Source organism: Artibeus jamaicensis, unplaced genomic scaffold, assembly GCF_021234435.1.
Source record: "Artibeus jamaicensis isolate MK-2021 breed Jamaican fruit bat unplaced genomic scaffold, CSHL_Jam_final contig_391, whole genome shotgun sequence".
Taxonomy (NCBI): Eukaryota; Metazoa; Chordata; class Mammalia; order Chiroptera; family Phyllostomidae; genus Artibeus; species Artibeus jamaicensis.
Genome location: NW_026521814.1, coordinates 16,603,001 through 16,624,584, shown reverse-complemented (window position 1 = coordinate 16,624,584; position 21,584 = coordinate 16,603,001). Strand labels below are relative to the sequence as shown.

The 21,584-nt window shown below is 36.3% G+C and overlaps 1 protein-coding gene across 3 annotated transcripts in view; it reads left to right on the top strand.

Moving 5' to 3' along the window:
* Nucleotides 1-14,477, top strand: part of CWC22 (CWC22 spliceosome associated protein homolog) — a 54,998-nt gene extending 40,521 nt beyond the window's left edge. For 2 of the 3 annotated variants that reach the window (XM_053665199.1, XM_037130043.2), the window contains exons 15-20: nt 3,626-3,703; nt 4,357-4,509; nt 5,924-6,051; nt 7,640-7,741; nt 7,835-8,049; nt 12,100-14,477. In XM_053665199.1, coding sequence (XP_053521174.1) covers nt 3,626-3,703; nt 4,357-4,509; nt 5,924-6,051; nt 7,640-7,741; nt 7,835-8,049; nt 12,100-12,686 — 1,263 coding nt within the window. In that variant the 3' untranslated portion in view covers nt 12,687-14,477. Of the gene's footprint in view, nt 1-3,625; nt 3,704-4,356; nt 4,510-5,923; nt 6,056-7,639; nt 7,742-7,834; nt 8,050-12,099 lie in introns of those variants that run through there. The other variant, XM_053665200.1, reaches the window with a different exon arrangement.
* The last annotated feature ends 7,107 nt before the right edge of the window (nt 14,478-21,584 follow it).

Here is a 21,584-nt window from a genome sequence, read left to right as displayed (position 1 = left end):
TAGTACTAAATATTTAAATGTAGATTTTATAGAATTTACAATGAATAAAAGTTTAAAATAACAAAAGATTAAAATTTAAAATAACTGAAAACTTAGTCCTGGTATGTTTCATATTTGCTATTATAGCGGGTAATTATTTTATACTACTGTTATCAAAAGAGTGAGGGTTTGAACATTGCACAAAAAGTGCAAATATATTAACATTATTCCTGAATCAAATTCACATTGATTGAGTTTGGGATTTTCTTAGGTGAAGCATATGAAAGATACTTTAAATGCAATGACTGTTTGGTAAAAGCAAACACTGGTAAAAAAACCGGGGTTTTTTACCGGTGAATTAAATTGGCTGCTTGAAAGTAATGTGGGAAAAGGACGCTGTCTCTCTGCATCACCGCACAGTACATAAATTTCTGAGTGGTTGCCTGTACATCAAATCGTGGCTTAATGAATCACCTGGTCCAACTACTTTGCACACTAAAGCATTATTTTGGGGTAGAAATTATAAAGAACATCATACATGGTGTTACATTGTTTAATTAGGTATGAAGAATCTGTATCATTGTTTTAAATTCGTAAAAGCAATTCAACATATACTATGTCAGGTAAGGTGTCCGGCATTCAACAATTTATCAAGTGCATATTAGACCTCTTTTAGCCCATAGCACTCATAGTATCATAACTCAGTAAATGTGTACTTCACTATTCAAAACATCATAGAACTTTATGCCAAGGATAATAAAGACTGTTTTAAATAGATTATCTTGGGTGTATTTTTAAGTCGTGTTCTTGCGTATGTTATTCCCAGTCCATCTAGACTTTAGGTCCTTATAACCTAAGTCAAGGCTTTTGTTTTTTGGTGGCTTATTTATTTTTTTAAGCTTGCATTACATGTGCTAGAACCAGCCCAGATGCTGGAGTCTAATAGGCTATTATTGGTTTCTCATTCTTCTAAAAGATCTTGACTTCTGAGCTAAGTTACCATTAGCTGTAAGTCCTTTGTCTTAAGGCTTTAAATATGGTCTGTTACAGGGATTAGCAGACTGGGCCAGGCCACTGCTCATGTTTATAAATGAAGTTTTGTTGGAATGCAGCCATGCCCATTGGTTGTTTATGGTTTCTTTTGTGCTATAACAGCAGAACTGACTAGGTGCAATAGAGACTGACCATATATATAGTTTCCAAAGCCTAAAGTATTATCTGACCTTTTACAGAAAACAGGTAACCTTTTGCCAACCTTTGTACTAGAATCTAGATTCATTCTTGAAATGCTGTAGTATGAAATTTTGAGAAGAAATTATTCTTTTCAAATTAAAAAAATACTTTTTTCCCCTTTTAAATTTTTTTGACTAGTATATTAATAATAGTGTGCTGTTTGTATTCTAGGTGCACTTGATGTGTTGTCATTGGAAGCAAATAAATTTATGAATTAACCTTTAAAATTGTAATTGAAACTGAAATTACTATATGATCTTGTTATATTATTTGAGGAATACAATGAAGTCTATCAATTTTATTAATAATAATCTAGAGGATAACATTAAAATTAACCTCATATAGTTCGATAACATTTGGAAGAGTGTCTTAGTGTATCTTTTTTTATGTACTTAAAAGACTCTCCTGAAACAGCTATATTTAATTAAAATGTTAAAATATGTAGTTATTATAAGCCACAGGGAATAACGCTTATAATTGCATATAGTCCGGGGAGAAAGTCATTTGTTTTGTAAGCAGTGCTGACTTTATTGTATTGCAGTACTACCAGCACATTACCATATTACACTGTTTACAACCTAATTAACTCTTACTGTAAAATACGTTACTAGAAAAGCTGACAGTGCCTTTTAATATACAAAATTAACAATAAAGCAGAAGTCAGGAAAGCCTCATTTTAAGTTTTTAGTACTATATTAAATTTTGACAAAGTACATCTTTTCAAAACTTACACATGGATAAACATTTACTTAATTGAAGTAATTTGCAACCAATCTTTAAAAAAATAATAATCTAGCAGTATCAAAACATCTAAAAATTACTCTATATTGTGAAGTGAGGTCTTTGAGGACCTTGTTTTATAAGTAGATTATCAGCTTCTAGAACAGTACTTTCCAAAAGAACGTGCTGCAATGATGGAAATATTCATACACTGTCTAGTGTAGTAGCCACTACTCACATAATGGCCTTTGAGTACTTAAAATGTGTCTAGTGTGACTGAGGAACTAAAATTTCACCTTATGTAATAGTAAATAATGTAAATATAAGTAACTACATATGGCGGCAGGCTCCCATCCCAGACAGTACAGTTAGAGTATCTGTTCTGTGCTTCTCCAGGGTCCCCTTCCTCTCCCTTACAGTAAATATATGCAATAAATATGTATCGACCTGGTTTTTTAATGTTCGCAGTGTTAACCTAGGTTGTATCCCTGGGTGTTAATAAACATGGCAAAATGTCAGAATTGCTAATTAAAAATATAAAAGTAAATCAAATAAAAGCAAAAGTGAACTAAAGGGGTATACATTATATTTTATAAGCTTACTTTCTGTTTACAGAAAGCAAATACATTGCAGTTACTATATTTGGAAAAAATTTTAAACTTTTCAATAAGCAGTGTTTTGTAGCAAAAGATATTTAGTCACTTTTACAGCAGTGGTCAGAATGAATTTAGGTCTTTTTTATTTTTTCTCTATTGATTTGTCTATGTTGCCTGAGTTTTTTCATCTATGAAATTGCTATAAATCAGTAAATCTCTCATTAGGGTTATTTCAGGGATTAATAAACAATATTTATTAATTATAAATCAGCTATTTTCTGACTCTGGATTTATTCCTGGGCTTATTAGTTTAATAGATTTTCACACAGGAGTTTTCAAGGAATACAGATAGCTGAATGGACAATATATTATTCCAGCAGTTAAGAAATTATTCCATCTGTTCGTATAGATTAAGCTATAGACAGGTCTATATGCATAACATTTATTTTGAGCCTAGAAAATTCAGCCACAGAGATCTTTTTCTTTGTTCTTTTAAATATAGTTATTCTCTATCCACCAGACTGTCATTTAAGTTGATATTGAAGCTTGTGCTTATTTACACTTCTGTAAAGACTTATCGTGTGTTACCTTTTCTTTGCTAACTGTATATATATTTCCTAATAATTGAGTTTAAATTGTTATTTAAGGTATATAATTACAGGTATATACTAAATCGTTAGATGTATTTGTAAAATGTCATATTGGTGACTTATATTTAAAAGAATTCTGTGTGGAGTCTTTCTAAAATACAGTTTACTTAATCTCTTTTTGATGTATCTTGTTTCACATACTAGGTTCTCTTAAAGTGGTTCATACTTATATAAATTTATAAGCAATCTAAATTTAGATTAAATTTGATAATCAATCTAATTAGCATGAATGATATATGGAAACTGCCAGCCAGACTGAAGGCTTTTAAAAACTACTCTTAGCAAGGATTTTTAAAAAATTTTTTCTAATCACTAAAGTTCACAAAGTCTTAGAAGTTTTATGTTTTTAAAAACTTACTTAAATTTTAGGCTGTCTGTATATTGATATGTAATCATACAACATATATTCATTGTGTTTTGAATTATTACTCTATTTTTTCCAAATAGAAAGAACTCTGCAACATGATACTTGACTGCTGTGCTCAACAAAGAACATACGAAAAATTTTTTGGCTTATTAGCTGGGGTGAGTTCTAGCCTCGTTTTTCTTGTTGGAATTAAATGGACTCACTGGAAGAATTTTAACATGAATATTGTGAATTAATGTGTCTGCCTTTTGGTCTGGACTAATAATCATATCTTTCCTAAAAGTAAATTGTTCTTCGCTTCCTCGGGTTTCCCCGCTCCGTGCACCCCCTTCTTTCCCTCTTTGTCTCTGTACTCCCTCACCATTGCATGTTACCCTCCCAGAACTTTGTGAAATGCTACGTGCTTTGTAAAAAATTTCCAAAGAGGACAATTAAATACTGTCTTTCGGAAGCAGCTTCTTTATTCAGGTGCATGGTTAGGCAGCACAAATAGAGCATAAGCTAAAATAATTACTTAAATCCAAATTATACCTACAGAGAAATATATTTGTATAGTATACAGATGTATATGTCCATGATTTGTATCATTTGTGTTGTTATGCTCTATATAATTTTATCGTGTCTTATAAATTCTAGGTAGATAAGCATAATGTATGTTAATTTCTTTTTGAGCATCCTATCATATAGCACCAAAAGAATGATGTAGAAGATACTTATTTTTTATTCAATAAATTTAGAAGGATTTAATATGCTCATAATGGTATTGATATTCAAAATTTTATGGTATTGACATTCAGTTTTTTTTTATTAGCGATTTTGCATGCTAAAGAAAGAGTACATGGAATCCTTTGAGAGTATATTTAAAGAACAGTATGATACCATCCATCGTTTGGAAACAAACAAATTGAGGAATGTTGCTAAGATGTTTGCTCATCTTTTGTACACTGATTCACTTCCATGGAGTGTAAGTAGACGGAGGTCAATGTTTACACTTCTTCCTGATCCACTGTTATTCTCTGATTTGTATTAAGTATAATATAGCCATACTTTCTTTCACAGGAAATGTACTTTAAAATGAAATGTGTGGCAAACTTTTACTATAATCACTGTCTTTGAGGTTATGTTCATGTACCATGGTATCAAAAAGCTAAGTGCATAAATGTATGAGAGTAAAAATAACCATTCTAGATGATACTAGCAGTTCAAACATCATGGTGCTTTGTAATAGCAATGTCTATGAGTTTCTTCATGGAGATTATTGTAGACTTTTATCTCTGTACACATATGTGGACACTCATGTTAATGTACACCACGGTTTGGCAGTAATTTATTGCTGAGTTGCTGCTCGTTTCCTAAGGGACTGTCAGTGCTTCCTCTAGTTAGGACATGAGAGTAATGTTTGTCCTGGCAGGATGTGTTCTTTTCAGCCAATATGGAGTTTGGTTCAGTGATAGGGAGGAGTTCCTGTCACAGGCAGAACAGGGAAAGGTGTTCCTAATGAGGAATCACACACTGGACTAGAATTTGAAATGCATTCATTAAGCTGGCGTTTATTGTACAACTACGGTTCATTCAACATCCATTTTTTTAGCCACCAATAGAAAGAAATAACATCCAGGAGGAAAGAAAGAAGAGGATCACGTTGTAGAATACCTGGGTCTAATGGAAGAATGAAGCAACATCACTGAGCTTATAAACATTGGATAGATTTTTGTTATCATTAATAGGCACTTTGTAAGCTAACCTAGGAGCCAAATCATAATTGTTTTCTTATTTTTTCCCTTTTTGGGAACATGAAATTAAAGTTTTAAACTGTTGAAGCAAAAGGTCTCCTGAAACACATAACTCCACAAACTGGAAGTTGCTTCTATTTATTGATTCTAAAACATCTTTCTCTGAGCTTCAGTGTCTAAGCCTCAGTCTTAGCATTCAGGAGAAGCCACCACTCTTTCTGCCTTGACCTTTATGGTGTATTATATGTGCTAAACAGAACTATGGTCTGATGTTCTAAATGGCATTTTGTCTCAAACCTTTATATACCCAGAGTTAGATGAGTGAGGTTTAGGAGCTCATAATCTTTACTTAGCATTATATACTCAAGACATTATATCTCTGCTATAAAAAGCACATTACTCAAGAAAGAGAATGAACTCTATTTCTGTAGCACCTTAACATTTTTAAAATTAGCACAGAGAAGTATTCTTAAACTTTGCCAAGAAGTAGTACAGTACACATCAGCACAAGGGAAGATATTCAGAGAGAATTCTGACTGAAAATGAGACTAAGTCATAATTTCAAGAGGAACTTTGAGTTACAGATATTAGTCACTTTGTCTTATCTTTTGAACAAATATTGTCTTTTTCTATTTAAATTTTCAGGTTCTTGAATGTGTAAAGCTGAGTGAAGAAACCACCACGTCCTCCAGTAGAATTTTTGTTAAAATATTTTTCCAAGAACTGTGTGAATACATGGGTCTTCCTAAACTTAATGCAAGATTAAAGGATGAGTAAGTTTATCATTAAGTACTTTTTATTCTTACTGTCTTAAGGGGTTTTCCTTCAATTTAGGGACATGTCCATTTTTTGTTGTAAAGCAAGAGTTAAGCACCCACAACTTTTCTTCATTAGTTACTACTCTGAATCTCATTCTGTGACTTAGAACAACATGAAGTGTTTAATGATGTTTCAGTTCATTAGAGGAAACACAGAATTAATGCCTCTTTTAATTCAGTTAAAACACAGAAAATTATTTTTGTATGCTCACTGGAGTTCTTCAATGATGAGTATTATATATAGTTTTATTTTCATTTCTACCCTAATTTTGAGCCTTAGAATGATAATTAGCTTCTTATTATCATGGACAGTTGTGAATATATACAGATGAATATGTAATGTAATTGTTCATGTCATTACAGTGACCTAGTGTCTTGTCTCAGGACTATTATGTAGTCTCTATTCCAGCTTTATTTGCTATTTATTCAGGTTACCCATTGCCACTCATACTGGCTTCTACTCCATTCACATTACTGAAGTTATCCTTTCAAATCTCTTGGTAACTGCTTGTCAAACAAATCAAGTAGTCTTTCTCAGTCCTCATGCCCCTTGAATTCCTGGCCTCACTTACACAGTTGACCACTTGCTCACTGTGGCGCCTCACTTTCTTCATTCCACCTGACTCTCCCCAGTCCCTATCTTCTCCTCGGCCTGCCTCTCCAGTGTATACCAGAGGTCTGTCCTGGGTTCTCCATGCTCTCTCTGTGCTACCCCATCCACGTTCCTTGGCTTTATAAACTCAGTTTTTGGTCCATGCCCACTTTTTGAGGCTCACTTAGAAAAGCCCACTCCAACAAGCTGCATTCCAGCCACCCCAGCATTGCTGAGCTTGTTAATAAGCAGGTCTGGCTCATTCTTGCCTCTTTACTTCCATTTCCAGAGCTGGAGATCCCTCTCTTGTTCTGTCCAGCAAACTCTTAATCATTCTTAATCACTTGTTACCTTTTTCTATGAAACAGTTTTTTTCTGACTCTGCTGGTTACTCATTCACTATGATACTCAAAACCCATTATATTGTTAATGTTTTTTGTTCCCCTCCTAGTAAATAATAATTATATGCAATCAATAAACATGATTTCTCCATTTAGTTGATTGCTTCCTCTCCCCCAGTGCCTTGCACAGTGTTGTCTTTGCATGGGTGCGTGCATGTATGTGTGTGTTAATATATATGTGTATATATACACACACAACAGGAGGATTTTTTTGCCTTTCTGAATATATATTCAGATATATGCACATTTGTGAATGTTATATACATATATTCTCCTTGTGTGTGTGGCGTGTGTACAGAAAAGTTTATAAAAACCTCTGTTGTATAATTATATAAATTAAGTTTAATAAAGAATGGACCCTACTCATTTCACTTAGATACCATGTAGCCTAACCTAATAAATTGCATAAATCATTTACTCGGTTGTATTTTATTTACTTAGTACATAGAAAATCTGAACAGTGATTATATAAGAACTTTGCCTGTAAGCAAAGAATTTTATCTTTAAGCAATCTGTTTTCTTTTGTTCATTTTCTTTTCTTTTTTTTTAGAACCCTACAGCCATTCTTTGAAGGGTTATTACCCCGAGATAATCCCAGAAATACTCGGTTTGCCATCAACTTTTTTACTTCTATAGGTCTTGGAGGTTTAACGTAAGGATTATTTTCAGAATTTTATTTTCAATTTACAGAATTATCTCAGAATCACCTTCTAAGCAAAATCTAACTTACTATATTTTTAATTAGGGATGAATTACGTGAGCATCTCAAAAATACACCAAAGGTTATTGTGCCGCAGAAACCAGAAGTTGAGCCCGATAAATCCTCTTCTTCCTCGTCCGCATCCTCCTCTGCAGGGTCCGACTCCTCTGCGTCCGACTCGGACAGCAGTGACAGCAGTTCAGAGTCTTCCAGCGAGGGGAGCGACTCTTCATCAGCCAGTAGTCAGAGCTCTGCCTCAGGTATTGAAACTCGTAATAGATCGTGTGCTTTTCTAATCAGTGTATTGCTGGTGATGTTTACAATGAAAGAAATAAATAATTTTACTTTCTTATTTTAGAGTTCAGTTGTTTAAAAGCCACAATAATAATATAAATCATTGTCTGTCACTATTGCAGTCTATGACAAATTGTAACATTTACAATGTGGAGATTACCTTTTCTTCTATGAAGATGTGGTTTCATAGAAATTAAGATATTTCATACCATTCATAATGTCTGTAATCTAGTCTATAGGAGCTTTCCTGGTGTTCACATTTTAAGGAATTTTGGTTTTTACTTTTACTAGGGAAGCTTTATTATCACACACTTAGTGCATGTCTCATCAGTGTACAGCTGCGTAGAGAACACACCGTGCAGCCGGCTCCCAGAAAAGAATGACCAGTACCGTAGGAGTCCTCCTCCTTCCCTTCCCCCTTGCTGCCGCTGCTCCCGTGCGCTGCCTCAGGGCAGCTACTGTTAGGATTCATAATTCCATAAATTAGTTTTGTCTTTTTTAATGTTATAATTATGTCCTATGAACTCCTTTTTGTCTGGCTTGTCTTTCAAAATTATTTAGTGAAATTCATCCATATTATTGCATTTATAGTTCATTTATTTTTCTTGCTGAATAGTTTTCCACCACATGAATATACTTCAGTATATTTAACATCCTTTTTAGCTGATGGCAGTTTAGATGTAATTCATATGCCGGTGAATACTTTTGTACATATCTTTTGGGATTGCATACATATGCATTTCTGTTACACATATATTACCTAGAGGAAGACTTACTGGGTTGTAGGTCATTCAGATATTTAGCTTTAGGAAATACTGCCAAACTGTTTGCCAAGTGGTTATTCCAGCTTACGCCCCCCATCAACCAGGTTTGAGAGTTCTTAGAGCCTGGCCTCACTCCCACTTCACTGACCGTCTTTTCATTTTAGCCTTCCTGGTCAATGTGAAAAGGCATTGCGTTGTGGTTTTAATTTGTATTTCCTCAATCACTAAGGAATTTGAGCACCATTTTATTTATTACTGATTATTTAGAAATTTTCTTTTTGTTAAGTGGCTGTTCAGGTCTTTACTCAATTTTTTATATTTTCTGTTGATTTGTGGGATTTTTTCTGTATTTTGGATGTATATCCTTTGTCACTTACGTTCTTGTCTCTCTGCGGCTGCCTGAGCTCTGCTGGTCTGTGCTTCAGCAGCAGCCGGGATCAGCAGCTGCTCGCTGGGGAAAGTGGCTGTAGAACGTTAGTTTACCTCCGTTTCCGCTGTTTCTCGAGCCTTGACTCTTCTAGTTCTTTCAGCAGCTCTCTGATGCCCTTATTTTTTTACTTTTTATTTTGAACTAATTTTCCACTTATAAAAGGTTGCAAAAATAGTACAGAGAATTCCCATGTAGCCCTCACCCAACTATGCCTAATTGTTAGCATGTTACGTAACTGCAGTTCATGTATCAAAACCTGGAAATTAATACTGGAACAATACAATTAACCAAACAGCAGATCTTGATAATTTTGCATTTCAGTTTTTTCCACTAATGTTTTCTTTCTTTTTCCAGGATTCTGTTTCTCCTTGGTTGTCTACAATCTGTGATACTTCCTCTCAGTCTTTCCTAATGGCTTTCACACTTGAAGTCCTGTGGTCACTTATTTTGTAGATGTCCTTCAGTATAGAGACATGTGTGACATTTTCTCACGATTAGAATGCGTTTACACATTTTTGGGTAGAGTATAGAAGTGATGTGTTCTTAGGTATTGGTGACATTAACTTTGATAACTTGGTTAAGGTAATGTTCCCTGGATTTCTTCATAGAAAGGTATTTCTCTGTAACCTGGATCTTGTAGGGAGATAATTTGATGATATACAAATCTCTTTAACTTTTCTTCTCTAGTTTTAGCATGTGTCTTTGGTTTTTGTCTGGAACACTTATTTCTGTGGTATTTGCTGATGATTTTTTTCTGTTTCTTCTTCTGCATTTAGTAATTGAATTTCTTCTGTTAGAAAGAGTTGTCCCTTCCTCCCATTTATTTAATAATTTAACTATACATTTTATCAGTGTGGATACATGGATGTTTATGTTATCCTGTGGATTAAAGTCCAGTACTATCATTCAGCTTGTTCAGATCATTTCAGCTTTGGCAATGAGGAGTTCCTTGAAGTTGACTCCTGTGTTCCCTGTCCTTTTCCTGAGCACTGCCTGCCTTTATAGCATCTCAGGTTGTTCAAGATTTTTATCATCCTTAAATAAAAGATTTAAATTTATGTCCAGCATTTCTAGTTGGTTTTCAACAAGAACACTGGTCTTCCATAGCCTTCTTTAGTCTACTTGGAACTGGAAGTGCTGTAGTAAAAGATTTTTTTCAAATGTCCCATTTTCTGAAAAGGTCTGTGTTGTTTTCTGCAAGGTCAGCTCTGCTTTCTTTCATAATAGTATTTCAGTCAAAATTAGAGATAATCTAATTGTATAAAATGCATATTACTGTTTTAATGCATATGTCAGAGAGGGAGCACTTTTTCCTGTAGTCTCAGAAGGTTGGAAGCCTGGTCTTTTTATTCTTATTCCCTGGGTTGTTACACTTGGGAGTGTTTTTCATACTATGTGGCAGCCAGATCTCTGGGACTCTCAGTGTTTTATATTATTAGAGCAAGATTCCATTTGCTCACGGGATGTCTTCTTGAATTGAAATATGCTAACATTGTTCATTTAACTTTCACCTCTTTTAATTCTGAAGAATTTGTTATTTCATGATCTGTTTTGAGAACAGATGACAACACAGCATGAATTGCTGCAATAAGGAGGCTTTGCTGATTCAAAATTAATTTGTCTCATCACACAATTTCAGTAGAGAGCTTTGTTTTATAAATAAAATATTAAATAAAAATTTTAAATAGCATGAAATCAGTATGAACTGCCCCCAAATTGGAACATTATAAAGGAGACACCAAAGGTGAGAGGAGATTACATGCTACTCTGTGGCATGGGCTTCAGTGTCGGCAGACCACTGAGCGCGCTCTGGAGCAGTGTCAGAGGTGTTGAGCTAGCACGGAGCCAGATGGTTTCTGCCTGGGTACCTGCAGTTTGGCTGCGCTGCTTGATGGGAATGGGGGAGTAAGTCCTTAGTGGCAGACCCGCTGACTGTTCAAGGGTAGGCGTTTGGCGGAGGAGAGAGGTTGGTACAGTGAAGTGTGGGTGGAGGTAGGGTGAGAATAGGTGGTCTTCTCTCCCATTTTCTTTCTGGGCACATGTGAATGTGACAGGAGTTTTGGTCATTTCAGCACCTTTGACTTCTATATCCATACTAAATAACACAAATAAAGCAATTAAATTTGTCTTGTAGCTGAAAATGGTTATTGCACTATAATTATTTAATATTATCTTTGTGATTCTGTCGGTAAAATTAAATTGTTCACGGCCTTTTTGGGAGAGTTTTCTCAGAAACCAAGCCTTAGCGGCTCTTACAAAGCCTGTGACGGTATCTCACCACGGCTTCTCCTGGTGGTACGGTTTGTAGTCCTGAACAGCACTGGAAGAAAAACTGCTGTTTTATATGAGGCGATTTTTATTTGAAATCTGTGTATTTATGCTGTAAGCGCAGCCCAGCTGTCCCACTCCCTCTCACCGGTGGGGAGTGCTGTTGCTGCTGTGGGTGACCCTGTGTTTGACTGTGCACCAGACCGACGCAGCGTTTCATAGGACATGGTGCACGTGGGCTGGAATTTCTGTTTTTGAATAAAATGTGTAAGTGGGAATGTATTTGCGCTGCTTCATAAAAGTTTTTACAACATATGCTGTGGTTAAAAGTTTCTGTTAACTGTTTTGAGTGTAAAATCAAAACAATACTTTGGTAACTAATGTTGAGATACTGTATACTCTTAAAATTTTTGTGCAGTGTTTTGTCAGATTTTTTATTAAGTTAGTTTACTATGTGTCCAGTTTATCTGAATTAGTAAACCTGCATTACATTAATAAATGTGTTTGTTAAATTACAAAATTAAAGCTAACTGTATTTTACTTTACATGTGCAGCTAAAGCTACAAGAAAGAAGGGACAAGGCAACGCCAGAAGTAAAGAAGTAGATAAATTGGTCAGGAAACAACAAATAAATGATAGGAAACAAGATGAAAGAAGGTCAGAGCCAAGGCACCAAGAAACAAGGACTGAAAGAGAAAGAAGATCAGAAAAACTCAGAGATAAAAATTCAAGGGATCCAAATTGGAGAGATTCCATGACAAAATACACTTCAGACAGAGGCGTTCCTTCTGAACGAAATAGTTACAGTAGAGTCACGAATGACAGAGACCAAGAAACGCACCTTGATGCGGAAAATAAGTATGATGATCCCAAAAAGAAGAGAGGAGAAAGAAGAAATTCTTTTTCTGAAAATGAGCATAGACACCGAAATAAGAACAGCGAAAATTTTAGAACAAAAGATAGATCAAAATCAAGAGAAAAAAATAGAAAACATTCAGACTCTAGGAGCGATGAAGATAGGTATCAGAATGGTGCCGATAGGCGATGGGAAAAATCTAGCAGATACTCTGAACAATCCAGAGAATCAAAGAGAAATCAGGACCGGCGAAGAGAGAAGTCTCCAACAAAGCAAAAAAAATAACTACACAAAATTACAAAACTCAACATGCCTTATATTCAGTGCAAACAAATTATTTTTTACATTGATCAATGAACTTCGTAAGAATTCTTGTATAAAGTACTGGTTTGTATTGTACATTTAAAAAATGTTTTCATTTTAACATGGTTTATATAATTGATCCGTTTCAAGGCCCTCCACATAAAATTATTTGAAGAGAAAAGTTTCACTGGAGAGGGATGTACTTCTTGCATATATTTTGTTAATAAAATGATTAAATACATTTACTGAATCAGTGATTTTTTTTCATTGATAAAAATTTTTTTTCTGATGATAATGTTTCCTAGTTGTCATAAAAGTATTATAGTGAATTATTACCGGCTTTTTATTTGTAACTGAAGACCAAAATAAGTGAATTGTTTCAATGTAACATTTTTGCTTTGTGAATGAGATACTATGAACTTTCTTTGGGAGTCACCTTTTTTTTTTTAAATAGCGCAGTTATTTCAAGTTTCATATTTTGTCTTGAACAAAAAAGGTATATATGGTTGTTTTCCACAAGTGTTTTGGTGAAGTTGGGTGTATTTTAGTCTTTAAACAGATACACAGCTATATTATTTATAATTAAAACTTCTCTCATAACATTTCTTCTTTCTGGACTGCTAAATTTTAATGTTTAATTGAAATTCTTTGTGACTAGTGCTTTTTTCAACCTTGAAGTTATTGTTGGTGAAATATATTTTTAATTTTTTATTTGCATTAATACAGAATTGGAAAACAAACAGTCATGAGAAATGTCAACAACCTAACTGAAATAATTCCAATTTTTATAAGAATTTTAAGAGTTTCCATCATTGTAATTCTCACCAAATATTATGCGACCATATTATTATCACTTTTTAAATAAAACATTGCCACTGAAATTTTAGATTTGTTGGCAGACATTCAACCCTACTTCTTAATAGGCTACTGTGCTCGTTCACTTATTTAAAAGTTTATAAAATCCATTTTACCCTGTGTCTGGCTTCCAGAATAATGGGACCACCATCTTCATGTCTGACTTTCAGGCATACTCTTGATTCGAAATGTTTTCTGTTTTTGTTGTTTAAAATAAAAGCTTTAGTATAAGTAAAAATAAAGTCCATGGAAGTAAAGAAGCATCCTCTCCTCCTCCGGTCCTCCTGCCCTCCCCCCATCCTACTTATTTGGGGTTTTTGTTCCTCACTGTGTTTACTGTTAACAAAAGCAGTCAACAGAACACCTGTAGTTACCTTCAAGCAGAAGTGTTTGAGTGTAAGTGACTTGTGTTGGGACACAGGGACTAAGCTGTAGAGTGCAGAATGGGACCATTCTGCCTTCATGACACATTTCTACAGCATCCAACAATCAAGCACAATGTGTTCACATGCACTGGCTTCCAGTCGGGCAGCTTTTTCACTTAAGTCCTTTTAATATGCAGATAAGAAACAGGTTGCCTGCATTTCTGATTTTTTACTTTTTAGGATTAGCATTCTAAAGGATCAGCTGAGTTCCAGATATTTTGCATACACTTCTCATTCTTTTTCAGCTTCTCAACTTCCTTGCCTCCAACATTTCTCTATCCCTACTACATTCTTAGCCCTTAACTCCCAGGGTTACCTCCTTTACGTTGACTTCCCAATCTACACCCCTGTAAGCATCACATTTTGACCACTCCCCATCCAGCTCAGCTGCTCTGGTACTGCCACCCTCGGACTCTTTCTCATGCTGTCAAAACTTCAAATGTATTGACTTTGTTTTCATTACTTCCCCTCCCCCATTTCTGTACTTCTGTGGTCCATCATTTGAATGGATGAATAAATAAATAAACTAATTTTTATAAAACAACCCTTTGAAATTTGGTGTCGTTCCCTCACATTACAGAAGAAGAGACTGAAGTCCAGAAAGGTTAATTGGGCTCAAACCTCAAAGCTGGTAAGAAGTAGTCGGACCAGGTTTTCACCCAGGTCAGTGTCATTCCAAAGCACAACTGGAGGATGGAGAGAAGATTTGAGAGTATTTGAGTTCCAGCCCTGCCACCTACATGTGTGTGAACCTGAGCATATTATTTCACCTCTCTGACCTTCACATTCATCCTTAAAATACAGGTAGGCCCCTGATTGGCTGGCTCAGTTGGAGTCATCCCATACACCAAAATGTTGCTGCTTTGATACCTAGTCAGGAAATATACCGAGGTTGGGGGTTTGATCCCTAGTTGGGGCAGATAAGGAGGCAACTCTCTCTCCCACTCCCCACCCCTAAAAATCAATAAAGACATATCCTCGGGTAAGAATTTTTTAAAAATGAAGTGGGCAAATGTAGGTTTACCATTGTGCATATGAGAAGTAAAATAATAATATAGCTGTGAGTATGTGAAAGTTTATTCATATTGTTGTCCATATGAACGACCATAACCCTACTTTTGCCTACACCTGTATTCATTGTGCCCACCTTACGCAGTAGCAGTAATAATTTTACTGAAGTAATGCAGTCAGAGGCCGGGAGGAGTATGTAGCACAGTGGGCATTCAGTAAACATCAGTTTCATTTTTTTCCCGGTATGCAAGGAAGATTTAGAAGGAAATTCAAGCTCATTGACCAACTCATTAAGATGGCTTTGTTTCATCCCATCAGAAACAGCACTTTGTAAAAAATAAAAAAGGGGAGGCAGGGAAGGCATTAAGATAGCTCAGAGAATGAATGGATTTTTTCTGGAATCACTGTGACAGAGTAATCCTCCATCACTCGCCTCCCCAGATGGACACAAGTATCTTTGTTTAGCTCAAGGCAACCACTTCTCACACCCGTGATATTTGAGCTTTCACATTTCCCAAGTATGCTGTCAGAAAGGGAGGAAAAAGTTTTGGTCCTCTGTGATAGTTACGAGTAAAGTTTTAATCCTTGACTTCAATAATTTATTTATGCCATTTCATCTTGACTCAACTGATGTGTTTTTTTCCTAATTCATGCCTACTTCATATTTATATGCTTTCCAGCATCAACATTTTTAGAACCCAGATGTTTTTTTCCCCCAATTCTCACTCTTTTTAAGGTAGACACATACTCTTTCTGATCTTTCGGATTCTCCCGTTCTGTTCCATGTTTATTCCACTGCACATTTCTTCAGTCAAGCACTCTTTGCACCCACTGATAGTTTAGGAGAGAGCCCAGAGTGCCCAGGGTGACCTCTAGGAAAGCTCTATTTACTTAATGTACACATCTTCACATATGCACTTCCACACACTAACTGAAACACTTCTCAGTGGTTTTCATGGCTGTTTTATTCTGATCTCTTGCGTACCCTCAGACTTGGATATGCTCTACAACTTCCATTTATACTCACCCACACGTTTCTTTTTAAATCCTTAAAAACCTTTGAGTACATTGCAAATCTCAAGTTAGAACATATATTTCTTGAAGTTAGTCCTATCTATGCATTTTATGTTTTCTGCAGATGAATGTGAGGACTGGTCTCTACCATGACCCCACGCCCTCCCCACCATACAAAGGCCATGGCTTCAGAAGAGAGATGGAACTCAACGTAGGCCAGAAGCGTGCAAGGTAGAAGAAAGAAGACAGCTACTCGGGGTCACAGGGGTGTGCGTGTCTGTGCATAGGTGCACTGCAGAAGAGCCCCAGTCTGTGGCTGAAGTGCAGATGCTTACTTTTAGGGATAGATTCATATACAATAATTTATTACCATTGAATTTGAATATTTTGTGGCTGACTGTGCATTTACATTTGCCTGGGTTTTTATCTCTCCTATCCCACATGCTGGCTGTTGACTTTTGGGTGGGTCCTTGAACTTCCGTGTCTGTTTTCTCATCTGTGAAATGGTGTATTAATAATAACTCCCTCAAGCAGTGAATGATCTCTGTGGCTCGCTTAGAACAGTGCCTGGAACTAAGTGCTCAGTGTGCTATTATTACTGGTACCGTTTTTATTCTTACTGTCATTAAAGCAGACACAGTGCCACTAGACTGGGACATGCAAGCGCAAACACCTGGAGGGGCCAGATGGCCAACACCAACGAGGCCCGTTGAGCTGGGTGGTGTGTTCGAGTCAGTGGAAGGCAGCAACCATCCCTCAGCTCCATCCGCTGTGCCTGTAGAAAAGAAGGCTAAGAGCTGGTAAATCTGCCTGGTTTTCAAGAAAATTAAAGAATCAGAATTGTTATGTACATTCTGATTTTTAAATGTAGACAATGATTTTTTTAATTGTAAATCTGCCCAAAATTCTACAGTCTAAAAAAATGATATCTACAGGTAAATGAGCTTTTGAATAACTAGTTTGTCTAGACCACCCAAAACTATTACTTAATTTTGAAGAGACACTATTCGTTATACAAAGAAAATCATTTTTTCACTTCTGCTCTTTATTATACTAGAAGCATAAGACCCTTCATCTTTCTAGAGAAATTTTCCTTGCTTTGCTAACCTCAGCAGTCTCCAGTAGCTAAACTGGAAAATTTCTGTCAGGTTTTAGTTCTGTACTTAATGTATTCAAAATACAATTTATTTTTGCTCAAATCAGCATGTCTTCTAAATTAACTAGAAATGAGTCCACCGAATTTCCATCACTTTTGAGTTCTCAAAGCTGTTTGTCTATCCCTAAATCACCGAATTCTATCAATATTGCTTTTGGGAGTCTTTGATATATGTTTCTGCCTTCCCACCCGAACTGTCACTGCGTGGTTCTGGCCCTTTTTCTTTTGTGGCTGGACTTTGACAACTGTTTAGTGATCATCTACTGTGTGCCACGTACTGTTTAAGTATATAACAGCGATCACACAGAGAACTTGTTTTTCATGGAGCCTTAATTCGTACAGGGGGAACAGAAAGTTCAGGAGAAAAAAAAAAACAGTACTTTGAAAAAACATTAGCTATTCAGATAAGCCACAAGAATTGTGCAATGACCACCCGTGTAGTACCCACCCAGACTCAGATTAATCTGCAGGTTTATTTTCCTCCTGTCACTCCCTTACACACTGAGGTCCAACGACTCCTCAAGCTTGCGGGGGAAATGTAAATCCATAGCCTGTTTTTTAAAGTTCATCTTCAACCTGTCTCTCTCAATATTTGTTCTAGGAGCCGCCATCCTTTGAATACTACTGTGTGGCAGGCATTTTAGTGCCTAGTTTTTCTAGCAACAGCTGTAAGGTAAGAGGAATCCCGGTTTTACAGCTCCCAACCTATCTAGCCAAAATGCACCAAAGCCAGGACTCCCTTGGCTATGTTATTTCACATGAAGGTGAAAGCATCTTTTCTTGAGTTTTTCACCACACTCATCCTGCTAGAGCCAGGCTCGTTATTTAACTGCTCTGAAAAGACACTGCTCTCTCTCATCTCTGGATTTCTGCCTCCCTCTTACCCTCTACACAAAATATCCTTTCCTGGTTGCTTGTCCAAATCCTTCACATCTACCTGGTTACCAGTATGAAGGGTGCTCTGATGTAGAACCCAGCAGTGGCTCTTCCTTCTGTGGCACCTGATGCTGTGCAGGGCACACGTGGTAAAGGCCTTGTTACCAGCACTTACAAATTGTACAGTGAGTTCACTGTTATTTCTTTATCTTACCCTCCCCCGAGTAGATTATACATTTATCAGGGGCAAAAGTTGTGTCTAAAACATCGCCTTTCTGCCTTCACCTTGCTATAGACCAGGGTGTGTTAATTTCAGCACTATTGACATTTTGGTTCAGTTAATTCTTTATTGTGGGGGACTCTCACCCACACTGCAGAATATCTAGTAGCATCCCTGACCTTACCTGCTAGATGCCAGTAGCACCAGTCTTTCAGTCCTGATGATCAAACATTGTGTCCATACATTGCCAAATATGCCCTTGGAGGCAAAAGCGCTCCTAGTTGATTACCACTGCCATACTAGCACCTAGAAAGTACTCTTTAGTGCCCTGAAGTGATAGTACTTGTTCTGGGAACATCACTATGTCCACTCATATAAGGCAGTGACTTATACTGTCCTCCTGTTTGTGCGAAGGCCGGGCTTTTTATTTTTATTAAGGAACCCATCATTTAATAGAGTGGTGGGCGACAACATCCTAATGCTTTTTGTTTGACAAAATATTCAGGGGAGATATGCTGGTTAATGTTTTAAGAGATGGGTTTAATATATAATATTAAATATATATAATATATAATAATATAACTATCCCATACAGGTTCTGGTTTCTCACTATAGCTGTTTATTATAACCAACTCATTTTAGAAATGGAAAACAATCAGCTGAGACTGTTGTAGTATTTTTAATCCTATATTAGATGATTAGATTATTCACTATTCAAACACCTTAATTTTTGATTGAACACTTCAGGGACAGTCAGTGATTATTAAAGTGAATAAACTAGCCATTTAATGAGTAACTTCGTGCATTACGAGACCTAAAAGACTGGGCAAATGGGATTGTATCTGCTGTGAGTTCACTTCCGTCCTAGACAGAATCATGGAACATGTATCTCTGTTATGAATTAGGAGTCCTTATGAGTCCCATGCTTCACAGAGTACCTTGTTTGGCTTAACCAGGTTCCTCCCTTCCCTAACACTGTTTGTATGACCAATACATGTGAAGACTGTAAGGACTGTACAGTCCTGTAAGGACTGTACTGAACATTTGCTGTTTTTGTCAGAGGATGTTTTCTCCTCTATGGTCAGATCATTTTGATGATGAACCTGCCAAGTAAAGAACTCCCTGGCCTGGCCACACACAGTACCTGATCCCCCTGAGCAAGGTAACTGATTCGGGAGCATGCATGTGACCTAATCTGGGCCACTCAGAGTCCTTCCTCAGTAGTTTTTCAATCCAGAGCATGAAGCACAGGGCCACATCTAAGGACACACAGTCCAACAAGTGTGTTCATTGCAGCTGAAGCACCTACTGTGGAAAAAGCTAATCTGCAGCAGAGAGGATTAGAGCCGCCCAAAAGGAAGCTGAGCTCAGATGGAGAAGCAGAGTGGGTCCTAACAATTTTGTTTGCGTTCCTGAATTGAATTCACTGGAGCTAGACCTCTCAGTTTAATGACACTTCTCTACTTAAGCCACTTTGATTTGGATTTGTACCACTTAGACAAAAAAGTCTGGACCAATTCAGGGCAATTCCTATTGATGGACAGGTTGTTGGAATCATTGGCTGTTAAGAACAGCTATTCTCATCTTACTAGACCTTCACTTATGTACTTTTTCTTGAAGCCCTTAGATGACAGAGGGAAATAAATATGGACCCAATAAAGATGCCCTGTGAAGAAATTACAACAAAGGATCTTCGATGGCTCTTAGGTCCTTTTAAATTAGAGGTTAATTTTAAGTGGGGTTAATTTTATTGTTAATACTCCACTTCTCAGAGTTTGTAATATAATGTATTGTCATACACGGATGCAAGAATTCACAAACAAAAATTGGTTTCATACCGCCAGAGAAAATGACTAACTGAAGCTATTTTGGAGGCAGGAATACTTCCTTGAAACCACAAAATACTTGGTAATGGAAAAAAACACAATAAAAAATTAAATAAAAATAAATTGTGAAAGAGAAAAATAAAAAGACACAAAATACTTGAGCACATTGCCTTAACAACTGACATATTCTGATCATTTGCAATATGAAATACTGAACAGTAAGAACACTCAACATTTTTGATTGTCTTATACAAAATAAACATAGTCTGAAAATCCCCTTATATACAAATATATGCAAAAACTGTTCCTTGAAATATAGGGGAAAATATGAAAATAATATATTGTCATAATTCCTTAAGTTTTGAGAACAATTTTGTTGTGTCATTAAGACTGTTTTTGTCCAAAAAAGTAGAAAATAAAACTTTCATGGATATTTATCCAAAGAGGGAAAGTAGAGGAGGGAAAATTTTGTCTGCCATCAATAAGACCTGCTGCATCGCTAGCCTAGGCTGCAGGCAAGTGCTGGTGAAGCGAGTGGAGAGGTGGGAGGCCCCAGACAGGAGCAAACCATTACTGTTGGGCCGTTTACTACTGTAGACACTTCTTGAAGGTTAGAAGTTCATTTTCACATTTCTTTGTTTACATTCCTTTACATCCCCATGTTTAAATCTGAAGTCTCTTGTAGGTGCTCCATAAGCATTTGATGAATGAATGGGGAAATAGATAATTTTAGTTTACTGCTAAGCAGAATAATTGGATAGACTTTGAGATTCTTAAGGTTTTATGAAAGTTTAAATGCGGGATCAACTATTATTGACTGAGTTGGAGTCTAAATGTAAGTATTTTATGGTAGAATAAGAGAAAGTAGAAGTCAAGAATACATTAGCTTAAAGCCCAGGACACCAAAATGAAGATAAAATATATTTATAACTGTGTTAAAGGAAAAAATGCATAAAAGTGGTGGGAGTATAAATGAGTGAACTCAGTTTAGAAAATTGTTTGACAGTATCAGCTGAAGTTGAATATACATGTTGCCCGTGAGCCAGCAATTCCACTGCTGGGTGCCCAAGAGAAGAGCGGTGTACTGCGTGTTGAATGTGGGGAGCTTGGTGGAAGAGTACAAACTTCCAGTGACATGATGAATGAAGTCTGAGGGTCTAATGGACGACATGGTTGATGATAGTCGATAAGGCCGAAAATTGCAATTTGCTAAGAGAAGGAGGGGGCGCTGGATGAAAGAAGGCGAAGGGATTAGCCTATATATATACACACACATATATATATATACATATACGTATAGGCATAACCCATAGACATAGACAACTGTGGTGATGGCCAGAGGGAAGCAGGGTGGGGCGGGCAAAGGGTCAGAGGCAGGGAATGGGGATGTCTATAATAATGTCAACAATAAAAAGAAAGCTAAAAATAAGACAAAATAATAAAATTAAAATGTTGAGCATCTTTGAAAAAACTTAAATGTTCTCTCTAAAAAAGGGT